This window comes from Crassostrea angulata, chromosome 5 (assembly GCF_025612915.1).
Source record: "Crassostrea angulata isolate pt1a10 chromosome 5, ASM2561291v2, whole genome shotgun sequence".
Lineage (NCBI taxonomy): Eukaryota > Metazoa > Mollusca > Bivalvia > Ostreida > Ostreidae > Magallana > Magallana angulata.
This window is the reverse complement of record NC_069115.1, coordinates 57,583,892-57,605,769: the sequence shown is the minus strand read 5'-3', so window position 1 is coordinate 57,605,769 and position 21,878 is coordinate 57,583,892. Positions and strand designations below refer to the sequence as shown.

Sequence of the window (21,878 nt, the reverse complement as noted above, 5' to 3'; positions counted from 1 at the left end):
AAAAGATCACACGGAAAACAGAAATATAATGTATAAAAATACATAAGAAATATAGAATATGTTACAGTTGTAATTGTACAAATTGTCTTTTGTTTTTATAAAGAAATGAGCTAGCATCCAGCTTATACCAGACAGCTTTCAAAAGGTTCTTTTGATTTCACATTTAACAATATGTAAAAAGACATCTGTATCGACATAGATTTTTGTACATTTGTGGTAGCTTCAATTCAGCACGAACCTTATTTGATTGAAATTTACTTAAAAAAAAAAATAAATCCGTCAATGCTACCGCTATTTGATACTAGTATTATAATATTAAATACAACAATTTTATCACAGTAAATAATTTGTATATTTTAAACCTTATGGATGTGTTTGAACCCTTTTCAGTAACACTAATTGTTTGTTAAATAGTTTTTGTATTGTTTGAAGAAACATGTAAATTCTTTTATGAAAGCATGGTGATGGATTTTTTTTATATGTTAATCAAAGACAACTTTTCTGGTCATCCTTTCTTTCTATAACTTTCGAAATCAAAAATATATCTTTTAAAGATAATTTGCAATTCCAGGATATATCCGATATCATCATTAGACTTTAAACTTTAAATTAAAAAAACTTGAAATCTCTTATCATATAAGGGGCATGGTAACGATTTTTATTTTATCTTATGTGGCTAATCTTATTATTTACAATGCTTTCGTAATGCGTTTCTAATGATCAACAAAAATTTCGGTGTATGTCTTAGAGTTATAAGCAAGATGCAGAGCTCCCATTTTATGTAAACAAGGCTTGCTTTGTTTTCCTTGTTTCAATATACCAGTAGAGTATTTTCTAGCCGATTTTTCTCTATCTGATTATTGGTTTTCAACATAAATAAACAGCTCCTAGCGTTTGTAAAATTCATTTTAATTCTAAACATTGAACGCTCTTTTCAACATTCAAAATGTAAACAAAACAAAAACATGCCCTGAGCTCTGTTGAGATAACAAGGAATTAATCTTCAAACGACCTCTGCATAATTTTAATTTACATATACCCCAACCAATGACATTCTTTTTCTGTTTCTGGAGAGATGTAACTCTTCAATACTGGAAACATAGAAACAAGTATGAGTTAACTTTTTATCTCCTTTTGACGAGTTCCATTCTATTTTCCAAAGCAGCAAAAACCAAAGGTCGCGTGAAGATGACCTCCCATCAATACCTGTCAGACCCTGACGAGTGTCAGGGGTATTGTTTTAACCACACTGAACGAAATCGTGATCATGCCTCTTTAACGTTGATAATACTAAGAGGCAATACTGAGAATATGAGAATACTTAAGAAATAAAGTACGAGTTATCGTGAATGTTGCAGAATAACCTCCAAGGTTAAGAAATGTTGTTTTGAAATATGAAAGCCGAGGCGTTAGCCGAGGCTTTTATATTTCAAACAACATTTTGAGACCGAGGAGGTTATCCTGCAACATTCACGAAAACAAGAACTTTATTTCTATTCTACTTACAGCCCAGTATTTCTACAGTTTGTTTCTCCTATAGAGAGACGATCTAGGTCATTTTGACGGCTGTTCAGTGTAGCCCCAACGGTTTTGTTAGTAATGTTTACATGTGTATCGATCAAAGGAATCACATACGGACAACAGAATTTTTCTTTGGATTTTTAATACTCTTCACTTATTAATTAAATATATTTGAGTTATATTCCTAATATTTTAAGGGCAATTTAATACGATTATTACTACTACACGTTAGGCTATATATTTTATGTAAAATCACGCAGTGAAAGTGTGCTGGAGAGGTCCTAAGAACAGCCGCGTTGATCATTTAAAAATAAACATTTGAGGCAATACACATCATTTTGACTGGAACTAACACGTGAAATTGACATGGTTTTAAAACTTTTTACGGTTTGAAGTTGTACTTTCATGATCAGTGCGAGACAAATAGGTATTTCTGATCTGATAATTTACTGATGACGTTCGTGGTATATTGGAGAATAATGTCCGCGGCATCTCTTTGATCTTGGCAATAACTGTAGTAGAATAAGTATTAAAGGGATTGTGCTTTTTAGAATAAATATGTTTCTTTACGATTACATCAGCTAGACAATGTTTTTGTTTACTTTTATATGACTTATTATTTATATTTAATTCACCTTACATTTACAAAATATCATAAAGTGCGTCATGCATCATGATATTTACGAGTACTAACAAACACGTATATGCAAAAGCAAAGCAAATCAAACACACACTGGTCCTTTTTAAAATTTTTGTATTTGCGTTAAAACTACCTAAGTGAAACATCATTTATGATTTGAATGATTATAAGCGCATATGTTTTTTCTAATACCTAATCAATTTTTAAATACACCCTCGCTAAATGTCTTTATTTTAGCTTAGACGTGTCATTATTGGTTTTTTTATCCTTTGAAACTCATGTTAATAAGATGTTAATGTATGGAAATCTTTGTATCACATTTAAATTTTTGTCGTTAGCAAACATTATTTATTATAAAGGTGTTTAATTTTACAAGTTATAATAATACAATATACATATTAGCGATAACTCCTCGGTAGTATAGTGGTGAGTATCCCCGCCTGTCACGCGGGAGACCGGGGTTCGATTCCCCGCCGGGGAGGAGCACATTTTTTCATGTACCTTTCTTACATGTATTTAACTTAAGACGTGCTGTATTTGTTAAAGGTGGAATAACACATCATTACAAAATGGCTGACCGCTGATCGAAACGACATTTCGTTTTATTAAAAGGATTTTATGGACTGAAAAATGTAACTTAGTCCATAGCCGTATGGATAAAGTGTCGGACTTGTGATCCATACATCCCGAGTTCGAATCACGCATGGGCTTTTGTTGTTACTTAACTGGAATAATTATTTTAGATATTCATTTTTTCCCCCAAACTGCAAATTTTTCGCTTATTTGACAGTTGTACAGTTTATCATTATATCTTTCATTACCAAAAACTTTCCTGATAATTTGAGTGACTATTTCCAGGTGTTATTCCACCTTAAATGGTTTGGTACACCTCGGGGTGTTTATATGGAAAATGTATATAAAATTTGAACCTTAAATTACCGTTTTCATATTTCGAAAAATACATGTATATATTTGACCATCATAATATTTGAAGTAATCTTTTAACAATGGTGGAATTTTTCTTCCCACATGGGACAATTTATCCAACAGTACTTTTTCTCCCATGGGATTTTAGTGGGATTGTAGATGGGATGTAGCTAAAAGTCCGGACTGTGTCGTGTCCGGACTTAAATGTCGCACTGTTATATGTTTTTTATTGTTGATTTACTAGTACATGTATCAGTATCAGTTTCATTTTTCTGCCTTAAAACTAATTTCACCAAGGTGATAAAACTTAAGCCGCATTAAGTTAATATACTATTTGATAATAAAAAACGTATTTATTTAATTATTTGTGTGTAAGGTTTGTATGCTATTAATATTACTGTCAAATTATACCATACGCTATGTAAATGTATACATGTGGATGCACCAACTCTTATATTCTGTACACTAATATGAGTGGTAACTCCTCGGTAGTATAGTGGTAAGTATCCCCGCCTGTCACGCGGGAGACCGGGGTTCGATTCCCCGCCGGGGAGGAGTGAACTTTTAAAACAGAAAATAAATTATATTACAATAGTGGGGTAAGAAAAGTTTTATATATATACTACACAGAATCACTCAGAAATGTGTAATAGATGTATAGATAAAACTGTGATGCATCTAACACATGTATTGCTAATATCATTTCTTTTATTGTATTTATATTATTTTTGTATCTGATGAGCCATTTATTTGGCTTAACTATCCATATTTTGAAAAAAATCTAGTTGCTTTTTGCATTTTTCATAGCTAGCAAAATACTTTTTGAAATCTTCTGATAAGTCATACTATCAAATGATCATTAATCATATGATTAAGTCTTTATTTGTAAAGTGACATGTAATTTTCTTTTATCGTTTAAGTATCGTACAAGAGGTTACTTCTTTTTTCAATTTAATTTGCAATGAACCATTAGTAAATAAAAAAGTGAATTTCATTTTTTACTTTAAAGGTTACAATATTATCATTTCTTGCTGTCTGAAAGAATTCTTTGACTATATTTTTTTCCCAAATTCATAGCCAACGTTTTTAGTTCTTCAATGCACTTGTTTTAGAATCTAGATATTTTATATTCATCATGAAACCTATGTTTTTAGTTGTAAAGTTTTCTTTTGTAATATAATAAATCAGAACCCATAATTACTTTCCCTGAGTTTTTTCCCTATTCACATTTTGTATTTATATGTACTTAAGTTGCCAAACAGATATTTTACAGTGTATTTATCTTTATAGCAAAGTAATGATATTTCTTTCGTAACCATTTTGGTTGACAATATTGTATATTAGTTATATATACTATTTCAATAATGATAGCCGTTTTATTTGTTGTTAGATAATTATCTTTTCCTTCACTAAAATAGTCACTTCATGGGAATTCATTGCTTCCTTTGCTACACTGCTTTTATCAAAATACCAATAAGTTCTTTTTCGAAATTCTGTGTAAGCGTTGTGTTTCTAAATTTATCCTTGCCTTTCAAATATCTTAACCTCGAAAGTGTCGTGAAAAAAATATTTATACCCCGGTAATAATGGTGTTACGGAACATTTCCAACCTATTTTTAATAAGTGAAATCATCTTTTGTCAAATGCATCAAATTGGAATTTGAATTATTTAATACCATCCGTTAATGAAAGGAAAGTTAATTACAGTCTAATTAAAATTAGATGTTTGATCCGCTCGCTTACTCGCTTCACATCTAACATCTAATTTTAATTAATATAATGAAAGGTGATATTGCTTTCATTTAACAACAAAATGCAAGCTGTTTCCTTTGGTGTTTTACATCGCTGCTATCGTTGTAGTTAAAAGTATTTATATGCAATGTTCCTACAACAAGTAGAGGAACATTTGGCTTCCTTATGTTTGTCTTATCAGAAGGTTATCATCCATTTTGTAAAAAAAAATGTTTTCACTCTGTTGCTTTACTCTGGTCTCATTGAAGTTGCCTAAATTGATGTTTGTGGTTTTACCAATGTGAAACCTTATTCTGTAAAATTTCTGTATCACTAGAGGTTGTTACAACGCTACCTGTATTTATGAACATTATAAAAATATCTAACACAGCTTTGGTGCAGTTGTATATTGAAGTTATGTTTTCTCTTTATTGTAGTTGTCCTTGTGGATTTTTGATACCGAGAAGTTGACGCCATCTTTCCACCCATTAATTCATATTGAAGCTTCGACTCTTTTTTTTCAATTTTACTCCAATATTCTCTTCTTCTTTCTATGTTTATACATTGCAGTAAATATACATGTAACATTTGTGTCATTTAGTCACTTTATTTAGCACAAGTTTGCTTTCTTGTGCCTACGGGATTTCCTTCGATTTCTTTTTATCCTTATTAAATTTTTTATGTATTTTCCTTGATAACTGGTTGTAGTTTTTATCTGCAATGTCCACTCAACCTCTAATTTGTCAAATTTACTGTACTTATTTATTTACACGTAGTTTTCTGTGCGTTTATAATACTTTCACGTTCTTATACATGACAGTACCTTTAGCAAAACAATTACATTTTTGTAAATCATTTTCAAAATTTTGTAGTACATGTACATGCATGCTTTTAAATTAGTGAAAAGTGTGTCATATTTAAACACTTCACTTTATTTGATAACTACATGTATGTACTTTTCAAGTTTATATTCAATTTTATTTTACAACAGCCAAATAATGCAAGCTATATTTTGTTTTCAACAATCTAAATGTATAGATTTATACAGGTGACAAATAGATAAAGTTTATACGCTGTATCTAGATGGACTTTCGATATACAAACCGATTTGACATGAATATGAAAACAGGCTAGTTTCCAGTTTTTAGAATTGACAAAGTTAAAACAGTTAACCAAGTTATGTAGCAATGGATAATAGTTATTTCTATCATTGACTCCTCCACTAAAAACTGCAGTTCATGTTTTGGTTAATGATTAATAGTACATGTACAATAACTACAGTGTTACTGTCGGATTACAACAAGGCTTTGTTTTGGTGGTTTTGGTCATATGAAATGTAACACGTGTGGTGTAGACTTTGTGTGATGCTTTGTGATAGAGAGCTATAATGACTAACATTCACCATGCTTGAGAGGCCGGATCTGTGGCTTGATTGATCTACTTCATCAGTATCAATCATACAAATGAGGACGAATGATAGACAGTGGTAGTGAACCGAGACTATGGGACTCTCTATATCCGTAATACTCTGTAGGTGTACAAGAAAAATGAAATTATACTTTTGATGTAATATATTCTTAAATACAAATTGAAACTGATTCTGACCCAAAAACCCATGCATCGTCATGTCAAAATGACCCGTACTTATGTAATTTGTTTTTAAAATATATTCTAACATATAAGTAGAGAAACTGCACACAAGATATATGTTTTTATTATTTCACTCACGTGTACAAGCCACACAGTTCCATCATGCAAAACAAGTTACCATCATACACAGTGACATATAGATACAGGTAGTTCATCGGATTTACTCGGCAATTACTCATTCAGGTATGCAACATTAAAAAAACTTTCTCCCTTTAAACACTCACATGAGTTATTCTTCTTTCATTTTCTTGATATGATACATGATACAATACATACATGATTGGTTTCTGAGAAAAACAAGCATAATAAAAAGAAACAGTTCTCGTTACCAGTCTTATTTAGTTACCTGATTCATGCTCTATGGTTTTTTTAAGTTCAGATGACACGTTCCTCAAGCATCTTTTTTTTGTATATCCTCGTGATAAAGAGTTCCACTAAAATTATTATTATTTAAAATCATTTTTAATTTGATTGAAATTTTATTTAAATATAGTTATATGCCTTGATGGCCAAGTGGTTAGAGCGGTGGCCTCTCCCTGCTAGGAGCGCAGGTTTCATAGGTCGTGAGTTCAAGCACCGGCCCCAGTGAAGTTCCAATATAGTGAATTTTCCTGTGCTGTATATTTTTTTTTAATTTTTATACCAGAAATTCAAGTGTATTTTCAAAAAGATTATATAGGAGATTGCATACTATGGTATTTTGCAGAAATGCCTGGTAAGGTATCCTAATATTTTGCAAGAAAGCTTGTCAAAGAAGTAGTAAATCAATAACAAATTCCTGGAAAAAGTTACATAAAATTGAGGAACGTGTCGTTTGAAACACACACCGATCCTCATGTCTACCTAAACTGAATAAAAACCTAGGCACGAAAGTTTGATTAAATCCGGTTACCGATGAGCACTGCCTTAGTATGGAGTTTATATTTCTTTTAATCTGCTTAATTTTCATAGATTTGAGAGAAAACATTAACAATGAATGAGTCAAGGTTACATAAGATAATCTTAAAAAGACATAATTTAATACCTATATTGTTATCGGTGGATTTCGAAAAACTGGATTTCAAGTGTTAATGTTTAGTGAAACACTTCCGGTCTATAATGAACACACTTCCTCATTCTTTTATATAGATTTCCCTAATTTCATGTTCGTCATAAGTTTTCTGTCACCTTCCTGATATGTTTAACACTGTCTATCCCTAGGATCAAGTCTGCTGCTTTCTCTGCAATCATTATCGTTGGAGCGTTTGTGTTTCCTGATGGTATATTGCGCATGACGGAAGCGTCCGCTACTCGGAGATTCTTTATTCCAATTACCCTACAATTTCCCCCAAACAATCAATGTATATTGTATAGACATAATATAAAAAATCTCGTAAATTTTGATGATATAAAAATAATGCAATGACGATTAATGGGTGTTTTTTTTCTATCGTATGTTTCAAGGGTGAACATTTTGATCATTGTATCACAATCATCTCTCCTTCCTACTTTTGTTAAATAATATTTCAGTGTCATACCAATTAGCTATTAAAAATTTATTTAATGCAATTAAAAAAGTCCTTCAGTCAACATTTACAAACCTTACACATTGCAAACGCTCTCATCTCAGCCATGCAAACAAAGGTTAATCTCTCATTTTACTTGGTGTCATGTAAAAGCATTATTGTATATATGTACAGGTAAGCTGTATGTATACCTGAGTTGTGGATCTACCACTGCAGTGACGTCATTCGCCGCCCCCATTTTACAGGTAGACGTGGGGTGGTACACTGTATAGGCATAGTGGGTCATCCTACAGACCCAGTACTCCTTAGAGGGGAAAGGCAGTTCATTACATGGGGGCAGGTACTCGTCCGAGGGGTCGTTAGGTGAGGCGCCAATAGACCTGAACGCGGTTGTATTGGCTATTTTCATCATCGTATCTATACCTGTATAATTACATCATATAGTATAATCCACCTCTAAAATACAATAAAGGATAAAATAATATCAACATAGTTTCTTTGAAAAAAATTTACAATAATTCATATAAAATTCACAAGATTTTATCGGTATTTCATAAAGGGTTCTCCAGAGATAGGGAGTGTCGAGCCACTTGATTGGTCCCTTACGTTACCTTTAAGGAGGACCTTTGCATCATCCGGGTGATCTAAATAGTTGGGATCAATGAGCGGAGGATCAAACGGGTCTGCACTTTGAAGTCGAATAGTTCCACGACTTTTTGGGTGGAGAAGTATATTTTCTACAAAAAACGTCCCTATTTCTGTGTTGATGCTTTTTTGGAATCTCTCTCGCATCCCATCTCTTATCTTATACAAAATAGACACACATAAATCTCAATGAACCCAGAAAGGCTGTCATGCATATTGTATCCGAGTCCAACACAAAATATAAACTTATTAACTAATAAACGGCATCTCCTCAATACGCAGTGGTACATTTGTTATATGTTACCGTGTCTAGTAAATCAACAGTGCTAGAACCTACCTTTGGATCAAGATTCGTCAGCTTAATGAATTTGTCGATAAGTTCTGGATGGTTCTGGATGCTATAAAACGTAAATTGTGTTGAAGGAAATTGGCTGTCGTCGTCTTTAATGAATACACTGGCTTCTAAATGTGGTTCGCTGAGTGTGCCTGATAAACAACATAGTTCATCAAAGTATGAATAAACACCTTTCGGTTTTAAAAATGGGGGGCTATTTAGGCAGCTTGATAATGGAACTAAATTTTACTTCATTATTATAATTATTTCTTTTTTTAGAGATTAAATAATTATAACATATCTTATTAATCATTTTATTAAGAATCAAACAACAATGCAAACAATCAACAAAAATCAATCAGCCACTGACCTGACCGAAAGATGAGGTACTGTAACATGGTGGCCAGTGAGGGCAGCGCCGCCCCCGCGCTATTGGTCCGGTCATTGAAGGTGACCCCCATCAAGATGTGATCCTGTAGATTGTCTCCAACCGGAAGGTCGGCCATAACCGGAATCTGCAGGTACGACATGCCGAAAATTAAGAGATTATAATGACTTATAATGATTTTCGCGAACTAATTTCTTATGTACGTGTAGGCACTGATCATCTTCTAAAGTCAACTGTGTTCATTTGTTCAGTTAGCGGGTTATGTAAATTTTTACTGCAATGATCGCTACCTTCATAACACTATGAAACACCAAAGAAAGCATTTGATTGTTCATATTAACATCTTTTATTAAGCTAATTAATAAATTGATTAATGAAAAGAAGTAAAATTCATTAAATTACTGTTAATGTACATAAGTACAGTAGCTAAAAGAAACAGTCAGATCGTCTCCTGTGAGACTTTGGACATCATCATGATTATTTTGTGGAGTTTGTGATTTTTCTTAGGTCACTGTAGGTTTTAACCACTTGATAAACGGGGCGTGTCAATTTCAGTCCTGTCAGTTTCTTGTCATTTTCAACCGTTGTAAATTTCGACCAATCGATAAACGGGGCGTGTATATTTCAGTCTGGCTGTTTCTATAGAGCTATGGATTAACTATAAGTTTCCGTATGAAATAGAGGGAATAATACTTGGTAGATGTAAATATAAACAAATATTTCACCAAACAGAATTCGTTTGATCCACTCCAATATATAAAAAAAATTAAATAGTTTGATTAAATTGTACACAAATTGTCTCTTCACTTTGAATAAAAATACTTAGGGACCTACATTCATTTGCTGTAAATGTTTCTTTGGCCCTATGCCGGACAGCATAAGTAGCTGGGGGTTGTTAATGGCGCCGGCTGTCAACACGACCTCCTTTGTGGCCCTTACGGTGTGTTTTATGTTGTCTTTGATGAAGGACACACCTGTCACCGTCTTTTCATCTGTCAAAATCTGAAAACAATTTTTTTCACCATAAACGATCATTCATATGTTATTCATTCTTAAAAATATAACGCAACATGCGGTTTGATTATGAGTAGTTTTAACATGCTACGCCTAGATCACTGCATACGCTTATGGAGAAGGCAGTATAAGCTAAGCAGCTGCTAAACCCACGCATGCACTCAACGATTCTTAAGGTATCTCACTCCTCATGTTTTGATTTCATTGCGCAGATAATCATTATATTTGAAATGAGTTTGATTTTATTTATTTAATCATCACAGATAGATTATTATTTCATAATTACACAACATTCATAAAGAAAATCCATTTGAAATCAAGAAACAAACAACTTTTTTGGGGAACTATTTTTTCGTGCGGAAGGTTTTTATAGACGAAAATGACAGAAACAAGCAATTTTATGAATTTTCAATATACTTTTCTTTTTATTATACTTTATTCATTATTCACATTTTTAACATTTGATAGGTTTGTAACATATTTTATAGGTTCTGTGTGACATGTACAAAATCAAATCTTAAGAATGTGATAGCCGTTTAGCATAAAATCATGCAAATATATAGAACATGTCTGAATTTTTTTAAGCCAAATTTTGCGAGAATTTTACCTTTAAAGCCCTATATCCAAACTTTGACATCACTGACCCCCATGTTATATTATGTAAAAATGATACTGAATACATATCTAGGCAAACTGGATTAATCTTATAAAATTCTTGATATTCAAAAAGTTTTTATTTCAAATCAAATTGTAACTATTATAGAAATTGTCTATTTTAAGTGCAAAAAGGTCACACAAAAATTTATGCAGCTTCGTACAGATTTTTTGCGTAATCCCTCTATCCAGTGTGACCATTGTGCATAATTAAAAACAATATTTGAAGAAATAAGTTTGCTTCATCAAAAATACTGACAACAAATCCTAATCAGGATGAAATTGCATTTTAGGTGCGAAAAGGTCAAATTAAATAGGCCATAACTCAGAGGGATGGATACTGACCCCCATTATCTTTGTATTTTTTAAGTATGTTCTGTCTACCGATTTCAATGATATACTTCTCAAGAAAATCTTGATACAACAACATTGAGGAATGGGATACCTTAATTAAATAAATTATTTTCTATAGTTTATAGTTAAACTTGATAGAAAATGATAAGATCGTTCAAAGTATCATATTTACAATATTCTCAGACACAGTTATAAAAGTAAGCTTGATCATTTCCTTCCTTAAAACGAGGATACTTCCACCTTACTATCAACCTTTTCCTTCATACATATGTACTTCCGGTAAAACAGAACTTACCTTGGTGACGTGGGCGTTCATTATGACGTGGAGGTTGGGGCGATTCATGGCGGGCCGGAGGAAGGCTCGAGCTGTGCTCCATCTCTCCCCTCCCATGACGTTCTCCTGTGTGGGACAGTACCCTAAGCAGTAAAGCAAGTCAAACTGTATATTACAGGAAAAGATAGATTTCTGATTGATTTTCAAAGGAAACTTTTAACTACATTTAAATATAGTTTGGTGTTTCAAGAAAACTGTTTTAAACATAAAATCTCAGTCAAGACAACTATAGAAAACCAACAATTTTACAAGAAAATTACAAAGACTCTAGTTTTCTGGTACGGTTGTAGTATTGGACCGAGGTATAGTAATAATTATTTTTTAAATAAGAATTACTTTCTAATTAATTAACTTATCTCGAAGTTATCCAGAAACTTGTTTACCTGTCTGGGTTCTGCCGTTGCAGTCTGTGTCTGTGTACCCTAATTCCTCCATTGCCTGTCTGTATATGTCAGCAAGGGGAGTGACGGTGCCATCCTTAACAGGGAGTGGTCCCCCTTTACCGCGGTAAGCTATAAAGTCAAAACCAGGGGTATCATATAACAGTCAGCAGTAGAGACATAGATAGTTATATTAAAAACAAAACAAATCAAAAGGTATGAGAACCAGTACCTGAGTTTCTAAATTCCGGTATTTGAATGTCCTCGGATTTGATGAAGTACGGTAGTACCTCCTTGTAGCTCCAACCATCGCAGCCTTCCCTCGCCCAGCCATCATAGTCATGGCGATTTCCTCGGACGTAAATTAGATTGTTTATAGATCCTGACCCTCCCAGAACCTTCCCCCTGGGCCATGCACATCTCTACATTAAATTTGTACTTAACTGTTTATCAAAAAATTAAATCGTGACAAATTGCAATTTTCAAGTACGTTGATACCTATTCTATTGAAAATCTCCATTTAATGTGAAAGTTGCGGTGTTTATTCCTTTTTGTTTGAAATCAACTCAGGCTTACTCAACATCTATAGATATAGTAAAGGATAATAAAGGACGAAGGCTAGTATCCTGACCTGTTTGTCCATGCCAAGGCACGCCTTCTGCTGGGGCTCAGTTCTATACGCCCAGTCTACCTCACTATTCTGAAGTTCTAGAGCCGCAAAAGGTACCCGGATGACGGGGTTATCTTCCTCTGACCCGCCCGCCTCCAGGAGCAAGACTGAAATATCCGGGTGCTCGGACAGTCTGGTGGCGAGAACACAACCCGCCGTCCCTGCTCCCACTATATATTAACATATTTTATTTCGAATATTTGTGTTAACAAGGAAAAAGTTTTTAATGATAACAAGCCTAGGGAATTTACCGAGGAAAAAAATATTATAATACAATGTAGCTTTAGATGTCGATATTAGTCGAATTATGAACCATATGCAATAACGTGAAAATGTTGTAATTAGCATTTAGTCTTTAGAGTTCTTAAATTTTATTTTGATCCGAGCTTGAGATTTTTTGTTAATTTCTTCAACTAGACTATATATTAGTATTAACCAGTTGAGCATTGCAGAAATAGGTTTGGATAAAGAATTTCGTTTGCTTTTGAGCATGAGTAATTCAACCATGCAAGGTGAATAATTTCCGGGTACAGTAGCATATATTAAAATCGCAGGTATTACAGGGTTCAAATCACACCGTTATATACAAGAAATATTACGATAAGCTGATAACCGGCAACAAATGTTGACCAAAGGTTTCATCAGCGCTGTCACAACACTTAAGATTATTCAATTACCAACCAATTATATAGTCGTAGGAGCTGTTTGCTGACACGTGGCCAGATACACGTGGATCACTGCGGCTGTATATGTAGTAATATACAAAAACAGCACAGGAAACAGTCAATACAGGCCACCGCCAACCCATGGTCTGGAAGAGAACATCGTCCATTCTGTAACGCATGTCTCAGTCAAAGTTATGGTTGATAAATAAATTCGAAGCATTTGGTTACATGTACTGGAATAGTCATTGAGTCATATTCAGTCATTCATTATTCTTGTAGTACTATATGTAATTGACTTACTCAGTTTATTTAAATCCTTAATGACCTTTTACAATGACGAGCAGAAGAAACATAAACGTTTGAAAAAACAATTTTATCGTCTAATCAGATTAAACATTTAAAATCTCACAAAGCAATGGAAGTCATACCCACCTTTAATGCTAAAATGTCCTAAATACCAACAAATAGACTCTACTTTCGATTTGGCTTAAAAATGAATAAGCTCTGTATATTGACGATTATAAATTGATATAACACGGACACAAGACAGGAAGAGGAAAGATTGCTCTAAGTGTTCTTCAATTTACATTTGTTAAATGTTGATAGTTCAATAGTTTTTATGGAGTATGGCTTACCGTTAGGGAAATAAAACGCATAGGAATGATTTATTTGACTACTTAAAGGGTTAAGAGCGATATGTCATCATAAAAATCATAAATTTTGTGAATCAAAAGAAATTAAACTTTTCCGCAATTCAAAATATTACGCACTACTTTAAAAACAAAAATACCACATTTTTTGTGTTTGATTATTTATGAGGAAACATTATCAATTCCTTCTCAGATATTAGATATATTAAATCTCTCTTACAAGACCGAAGAGAAAATATATCTTTATTTTAATCCTGTGATATTTTATCATGTATATAAACATTATAGGATTACTCATTAAGCTATCTCCCACAGAGATCTACATGTACAAAGACCATCTCTCATAAGTGAAACACAACTACATGTAACTACAGTCAATTTCCTTGTTGTAATGTTATGTAAAGAAATATTACATACTTTTACTTATGTTTTTTTTTGTTCATTTTGTATCTGAAATGAATTTTTCTCAGAATAATACGTCAATCATTTATTCATCTCTTTACTTCATCTACATAGGGATTAACGATGTCATCATTTTTCATGATTATGAATATTAGAAACACGATACTTGTAGAATTTTCAGTAATCAATTGCGGTTACTTTGAGAACTTTTTATTTGCAACACGCCTAGAAAATTAAAATCAACGAATGAAATAATATATATGAGCAATGAAACACTGAATTCTGCATTATAATGGACAGGGTGCCTTCTGTAATAAAGAAAGAAGACCCTGATTGCTGCAGAAAACTAGTACTTATATGTATTGACTTGTGTAAGATACATTTCGAGGACAGTCGAACAAACGGACAAGGGTACTACAGATAACCGTAGGTGTTGCCCCTGATTACTACGGGTAAACTTGTGACAGTACATTCACATTAGATAAATCTTTACCATACTATATCCGACAGGTCATACAATAAGTAGAACTGTTTATCATTATTCATAGTTCAATGTCAGATAATGGAGTGACTTTATACTCCTTAGGGTGATGTTTAAAATAAACAACATCAATCAACCAGACTTGATATTGAATTATTAGGACCCGACACTCTAAACCACACCTGATTGTTGCATCATGATAATATTGAAAAAATACATGTAGTTATAATGGTAGTTGTAGAGTGTTTCGGCGGTTAAGTAAGCCTCATCAGGGGTCCAGATTTAATGTATCTACTGCAAGCGAGATTTTATCAAAAGATCTCCGATATTTTTGTGTTTGCTGTATGCAATGATAGGTTCCGTGTCAAATAACTGTTTGCAAGTTGAGTCCGTCTTCAAAATGTTCCAGTACTTTAATAAACGTTTTTTTAATCCTTTGACGCGGGGGTTGAATTGTGTAACCATGACGTGTGGATGCTTGAGTTTAATTTTTTCCTCTGTTTTACTCAGTAAGAGTTGCCTTTCTTTTCCTGAGATTTCGTCAATGATCGGATTTATTTCCTTTTCAGAGTAACCCCTCTTTAATAAGTGCCCTTTGAAGTCCTCTAAAGTTATATTGAGGGTGGATGGATCGTTTGTGTTTCTTGAATGCCTGATACATTCTCCTTTGATGAAACCTTTAAATACTGATGCGTTGTGAGCGCTATTTCTATGAAGGTATTGAAAATTATTCGTTGGTTTGATAAAGGATTTGATATCCAGTTTTTGACATTTGCTAAATCTTAGGCCTTTGTAGACCGTTGTATCAAGAAAATCCACGGATGTTTGAGAAATTTCAAATGTGAATTTAAGATGCCTGTGACAGTTGTTACTGATGTCAAAAAACTTAAGGATTTCTTCTTTCGATCCATCAAAAATGATAAATCCATCATCTCTAAATCTTCCGTGAAATAGTATTTTGTTAGAATACTGAAATTGAGATTCTATGTATCGAGTAATTTCGTACATTCTCATATCCGAAATTTCTGGCGAAGGTATTGCACCCATGCTACATCCTATAATTTGCTTGTAGTATTTCCCGTCAAATTCGAAGTAATTGTTTTCTAATACGCATCTGAGCAGGAAAATTAAATCTCCGACATCTGGATGCTGTATGTCTAAATTGCTCTTATTAGCGTTGGTGTACGCATGTTTAACAGCGTTAAGTAGTTCTTCAAATTCCATGTTTGTATACATACTGGTTACATCATAAGTGATCAGTAGCGCATCAGTAGGGAGTTGTAAAGATTCGATCTTATTGATAAAATCAGTTGTATCCTTGATATAGGTTGATTGTTTTTGTACAATTGGGATAAGAAAGTAATCACAATATGCCCCAATTTTTCTTGTTGGTGTATTGCATTGAGCAATAATTGGCCGTCCGGGGGGTAGCCGTCTGATGCTACATAGGTCATTAAGGAGGGCATTTCGGACGTTGTCCTGAATTTTGTGTATTTTAGGGAGCAGGTAGAAATTACCGCATTCAAGCAGCGGCTTTTGTTCCTTAAGAAATCGTAGAGTATCTTTATCTATGGAGCCCCTTGCGTGCATTTCAATAATTCTCTTTTGAATTAGGTCGTGCAAGTGTTGTAAGTCAGGTTTTTCTACTTGCATGTAATGTTTTGAAAGTAATTGACGCTCCGCCTCAGAGATATACTGATCTCTGTCCATTATAACTATAGTATTACTTTTGTCAGCTTTTTTTATGACAATATTGGAATTGTTATTTAGCGAAGAGAGTGCGTTTCTTTCACTATTTACCAGATTATCTCTGAGTGTTTTGGTTGTGATAGACGACAATTCTAATTTCGTTTTGTCAATGTATTGTTCGAGCTCATTACAAGTTGTAGGGGGTTGATACCCCGACGATTTTCTAAATGGGTGAAGTTTTGAAACCGCACCGGTATCAAAGTGATATTTGCATCTTAATTTTCTTGCAAACTCATCAAAATCTTTCAAAATACGCCTCTTTATATTCTTCTGTTTTGGTGATGGAATAAATTTGAGCCCTTTGGCAAGTAATGAGTATTCGTTGTCATTGAGCTTATGTCTGGATAGGTTTAAGACAAATTTGCGTGCCTCTGCTAAATCTTGACATGATTTGTCAATTTTGAGGTTTGCAGCGTAAGGCTTGATTCGTTGTTTTGATTTAGATTCTTTTTTCCGCCTATTAAAACGTCTTGCCATTTTAATAGAGGAGTTCACTGCCGAGTTCGTAATAATATTGAAGCTGTAACTTAAGTTCCGCCTATCACACGTTTAACGTTGTAATAGAGGACTGTCCGTGATTAAGTGAAACAACCCGTCTAAGTATCAGAATGTGATAAGTTAGAGGGTTTTGATAGTTTTACTTAAGCACGAAGCTACACAAATTTTATATAATAAAATGGAGTGTCACGTGATCAATGACACGCCTTCCAAGTGTGACATTAAATAAATAAATCAGCAAAAAAGAGGGTATACAAGAAAAGTTAAGTTGCAATATATTTAATAAATTAAACTATAACAGCACAATTTTCAATCTCACTTTATGTACTGTAAATGTCCAATAGTTAATATGGTTTGTTGCGCTGTGTCTGATAACGATGGCCTTTGTAATTTACCGAGTAATGGCGGCGCTGATAGTTTTGTCTGTGCTGTCCGGGTTTTCCTTGGGATGGCCGGTAACCGTCCTGTTCCCGTGGTTTGTCAGTTGCAGTTGGAATGGAATGTAGTCTGTCCCGAAAGTCCTGCAGATCCTTCAGGTGCTTGGTGTTTGTGTTCAAAATGATCTCGTCAAAGTTTTTCTGCTCGCGGTTAAAGTTAAAGGACGTATTCTTAATCCGTTTTAGAGCTGATACTCTTAGATTGTGAATTACTCCCTCCTTCTCTCTAATTTCATCATCAATAAAGTTCACTACTGCCTGAGCAGTTTCCCTTGTTTTATTTGAAGCTATCTGTTTGAAGAGGGCTTCAAACTTTTCATTATCTTCTTGTCCAAGGTTTTTTGTACACGTTAACCATGCCGAAAACCATGAGGGGTATCGTCCTGTGCGTAAGCCATGGTTTATGCTTTCTTTTCGTTTTGATAGAATTAAGCGCTTCTCCAACGCCTCCATAATTTCGTTCAACTCCTGGGGAGGATTCCAATGCGAATTGACGCTTGTATCCTCAGGCAAATTGATTGATATGTCCAGGTCCGGTATTTTGGATACTGCTTCCTGATTCCCTTGAATGTCGTCATCAAGATCAATAGGTTGTTGTTCCATTTTTTTCAGCGAAAGTCTGTTGAAGCGATTGAGCATATTCTAGATTCAAGTGAGTTGTGGTGAGAATTGAGTATTGTACTTGTAGTATATCGGTAGCGATTTATTGTGCAGTTATACTGGGTGAGACCAAATTTCTTAGATGTGACAAGTTTGTTGGAGTCCAGCGGATGCGATTTTTGTTAACGAAGTGTAAACTGATGTTTCAGGGTGGTCAGAGGAGAGCCCCAATAAATCGACCAAGCCGATCGCTGTCATCGATATGCGATACGCGGGATGATGTCGGTGGAACATTGTTCCTAGATCAAATGTTTAAAATAAACAACATCAATCAACCAGACTTGATATTGAATTATTAGGACCCGACACTCTAAACCACACCTGATTGTTGCATCATGATAATATTGAAAAAATACATGTAGTTATAATGGTAGTTGTAGAGTGTTTCGGCGGTTAAGTAAGCCTCATCAGGGGTCCAGATTTAATGTATCTACTGCAAGCGAGATTTTATCAAAAGATCTCCGATATTTTTGTGTTTGCTGTATGCAATGATAGGTTCCGTGTCAAATAACTGTTTGCAAGTTGAGTCCGTCTTCAAAATGTTCCAGTACTTTAATAAACGTTTTTTTAATCCTTTGACGCGGGGGTTGAATTGTGTAACCATGACGTGTGGATGCTTGAGTTTAATTTTTTCCTCTGTTTTACTCAGTAAGAGTTGCCTTTCTTTTTGAAAAAAGACGACATCAATCAACCAAACTTGTTGTAAATTTATTAAGACCCGACACTCTAGACCACATTATGAGTACACGTTATACACTGATATTGTTATTATGGATGCATAGAGTGTTTCGGCGGTTTTTGTAAGAGTTATGGTTTTAACTCTTAAGGCCCGCCTCATCAGGGGTCTACCTATTATGATTTTCACATTTTTGTAATCGTGATTGAATTATCATTTCGCCGATATTCTTGTGTTTACTGTAGGCGATTATAGGTTCATTGGTAAATAGTTCTTTGCATATTTCATCATTTTTAAGGACATTCCAGTATTTCAGGATGCGCTTTTTGAGACCCTTCAAGTGTGGGTTGTACTTGGTTATCATGACATTTGGTGGTCGTTGTTTGCATTTTATATCTGTTTTCACCAAGTATTTTTTTCTATTTGTGTTTTCCATTGTACGCACAATGGGATCTATTTCCTTATCAGAGTAACCTCTCTTTGAAAGGTGTGTCTTGAAATCCGTTAGAATTGTAGATAGAATGCAAGGATTACTGGTATTCCTTGTATGTCTGATGCATTCGCCTTTTATGAACCCTTTAAAGACAGAAGGGCTGTGAGTGCTTTTTCTGTGTAGATATTGAAAATTGTTTGTTGATTTTATATATGATTTAATATCAAGTATGTTATTTTCCTGAAACCGCACGCCTTTGTATATAGTAGTGTCCAGAAAATTGACGCTTTTTTCTGAGATTTCATACGTGAATTTCAGGTGTTCGTGACATGTATTGCCGATGTCAAAAAATTCTAGAATTTCATTTTGTGTGCCGTTAAAGGCTATAAAACCATCGTCTCTAAATCGCCCGTGGTAAAGAACTTGATTGGCGAGTTTGAATTTTGACATTATATAGTTGGTGATTTGATACATTCTTGTATCTGAAATTTCTGGAGATGGTATTGCACCCATACTGCATCCTATAATTTGTTTAAAGTATTTTCCATTGAACTCAAAGTAATTGTTTTCCAAGACGCATTTCAATAAGAAGATAAGATCTTCGCTCTCTGGATAAGGAATGTCGATTTGTAGTTTGTTTGCGTTTTTGTAAGTTTCATTGACGGCGCTGAGTAATTCGCCGAATTCCATGTTGGTATACATACTAGTTACATCATATGTAATTAGTAACACCTCTGCTGGAAGTTCGAGAGTCTCAATTTTATTGATAAAATCGGCGGTGTCCTTAATATAAGTTGATTGATTTTGTACTATGGGAATGAGAAAGTAATCGCAATATGCGCCGATTTTCCGTGTTGGCGTATCACACTGTGAAATAATCGGGCGGCCAGGTGGTAATTGTCTGATGCTGCATAGGCCGTTTTGAAGGGCATATCGGACTTCATCTTTGATTTTGTGTATTTTAGGGAGCAAGTATAAATGATCGCATTTAAGCGATGGTTTGTTTTGAAAAAAGACGACATCAATCAACCAAACTTGTTGTAAATTTATTAAGACCCGACACTCTAGACCACATTATGAGTACACGTTATACACTGATATTGTTATTATGGATGCATAGAGTGTTTCGGCGGTTTTTGTAAGAGTTATGGTTTTAACTCTTAAGGCCCGCCTCATTGTGCGTACAATGGAAAACACAAATAGAAAAAAATACTTGGTGAAAACAGATATAAAATGCAAACAACGACCACCAAATGTCATGATAACCAAGTACAACCCACACTTGAAGGGTCTCAAAAAGCGCATCCTGAAATACTGGAATGTCCTTAAAAATGATGAAATATGCAAAGAACTATTTACCAATGAACCTATAATCGCCTACAGTAAACACAAGAATATCGGCGAAATGATAATTCAATCACGATTACAAAAATGTGAAAATCATAATAGGTAGACCCCTGATGAGGCGGGCCTTAAGAGTTAAAACCATAACTCTTACAAAAACCGCCGAAACACTCTATGCATCCATAATAACAATATCAGTGTATAACGTGTACTCATAATGTGGTCTAGAGTGTCGGGTCTTAATAAATTTACAACAAGTTTGGTTGATTGATGTCGTCTTTTTTCAAAACTTGTGATCAGGGACAATGTCCCACCGGCATCATCCCGTGTATCGCCTACCAGTGACAGCGATCAGCTTGTTACGATTTATTAGGGTCTCTCCCTCAGACCACCTTGAGTGCTGAAGATCCGCAAACTCAAAAACTTCGATTTGCATCTCTCTAACAATTGTCACATCCGCTCATCTATTCAAATGAACGTTACTTCAAAGATATTTCACACCTTACAGTGGTCATCACCAATAAAATATGTTCCTTACGACAAACTATAAGGCAGTGTACCAACTTCACGATCTCATTCCTATAATATGTTCCACAGATTCAACAGACTCTCTCTTAAGAAACAGTCTAATACTAGTAATATGCAGAACAGTTATGAAAGCAAAATGGATGATGATTTGGTTCCATCAAACCAGGAAGCCTTATTCGCAATCCCAGACCTTGATCTGACGATCAACCTTCCAGAGGGAAGTGATAATTCATCTACTATAATTTCTGAAGGACTGGGAGAAATTCGCAAAACACTACAAAACCGCCTGACCCTGGCAAAGAGGAAAGAAAGCTTACGCTATGGCATCCAGACAGGAAAATTTCCGACTTGGTTTCATACCCGGTCTTACTGTGCGTTAAACTTGGACGGCGAAGGAAATGAGAAGTTTGAAAAATTCTGGCGAGACTTGGCCGAATCCCAGAATAAACAAACAGCCCAATTAGTCCTTGACTATGTGGAGGCCGAAATCAAAACCAAGGAAATGGAGAGTAACCAAATCCGTAATCAAACTCTCCAAGCAGTAAGGCGCCAGTCTGTTGATTTTGAAATTGAAAAGCGTCACTTTGACGAAAACATTACCAAAATCA

The 21,878-nt window shown here is 34.4% G+C and overlaps 1 protein-coding gene and 2 non-coding genes across 5 annotated transcripts; 2 read left to right on the top strand and 1 right to left on the bottom strand.

The window, feature by feature from the left end:
* Positions 1–2,570: 2,570 nt before the first annotated feature.
* Trnad-guc (transfer RNA aspartic acid (anticodon GUC)) lies at positions 2,571–2,642 on the top strand. The gene has a single exon. It is a non-coding gene; the product is annotated as a tRNA-Asp (tRNA).
* Positions 2,643–3,570: 928 nt separating this feature from the next.
* Positions 3,571–3,642, top strand: Trnad-guc (transfer RNA aspartic acid (anticodon GUC)). The gene has a single exon. It is a non-coding gene; the product is annotated as a tRNA-Asp (tRNA).
* A 2,875-nt stretch (positions 3,643–6,517) lies between these two features.
* Positions 6,518–14,002, bottom strand: LOC128185873 (alcohol dehydrogenase [acceptor]-like). 3 transcript variants are annotated; one of them, XM_052855550.1, is made up of 12 exons: positions 13,845–14,002; positions 13,429–13,558; positions 12,709–12,917; positions 12,310–12,499; positions 12,081–12,209; positions 11,659–11,780; positions 10,176–10,343; positions 9,324–9,468; positions 8,957–9,105; positions 8,586–8,778; positions 8,166–8,397; positions 6,518–7,784 (listed from the first exon to the last, which is right to left on the bottom strand). In XM_052855550.1, exons 2-12 carry the CDS (start codon positions 13,553–13,555, stop codon positions 7,619–7,621), a joined length of 1,830 nt encoding a protein of 609 aa, XP_052711510.1. In that variant the 5' UTR covers positions 13,556–13,558; positions 13,845–14,002; the 3' UTR covers positions 6,518–7,618. The 3 variants fall into 3 exon arrangements, with proteins under 3 accessions (XP_052711510.1, XP_052711509.1, XP_052711508.1); XM_052855549.1 differs by having other exon boundaries at positions 13,429–13,580; positions 13,845–13,997; XM_052855548.1 differs by lacking the exon at positions 13,845–14,002 and having other exon boundaries at positions 13,429–13,591.
* Positions 14,003–21,878: the final 7,876 nt, after the last annotated feature.

Bases quoted from the DNA above. Each gene is read 5' to 3' on its own strand.
- LOC128185873 (XM_052855548.1), bottom strand. From the start codon at position 13,591: ATGCGTTACAGAATGGACGATGTTCTCTTCCAGACCATGGGTTGGCGG. The intron at 12,918-13,428 runs GTTGGTAATTGA...GTTAATATATAG, and splicing joins CTCCTACGACTATATAATTG to TGGGAGCAGGGACGGCGGGT. The intron at 11,781-12,080 runs GTAAACAAGTTT...TTTACTGCTTAG, and splicing joins CAACGGCAGAACCCAGACAG to GGTACTGTCCCACACAGGAG.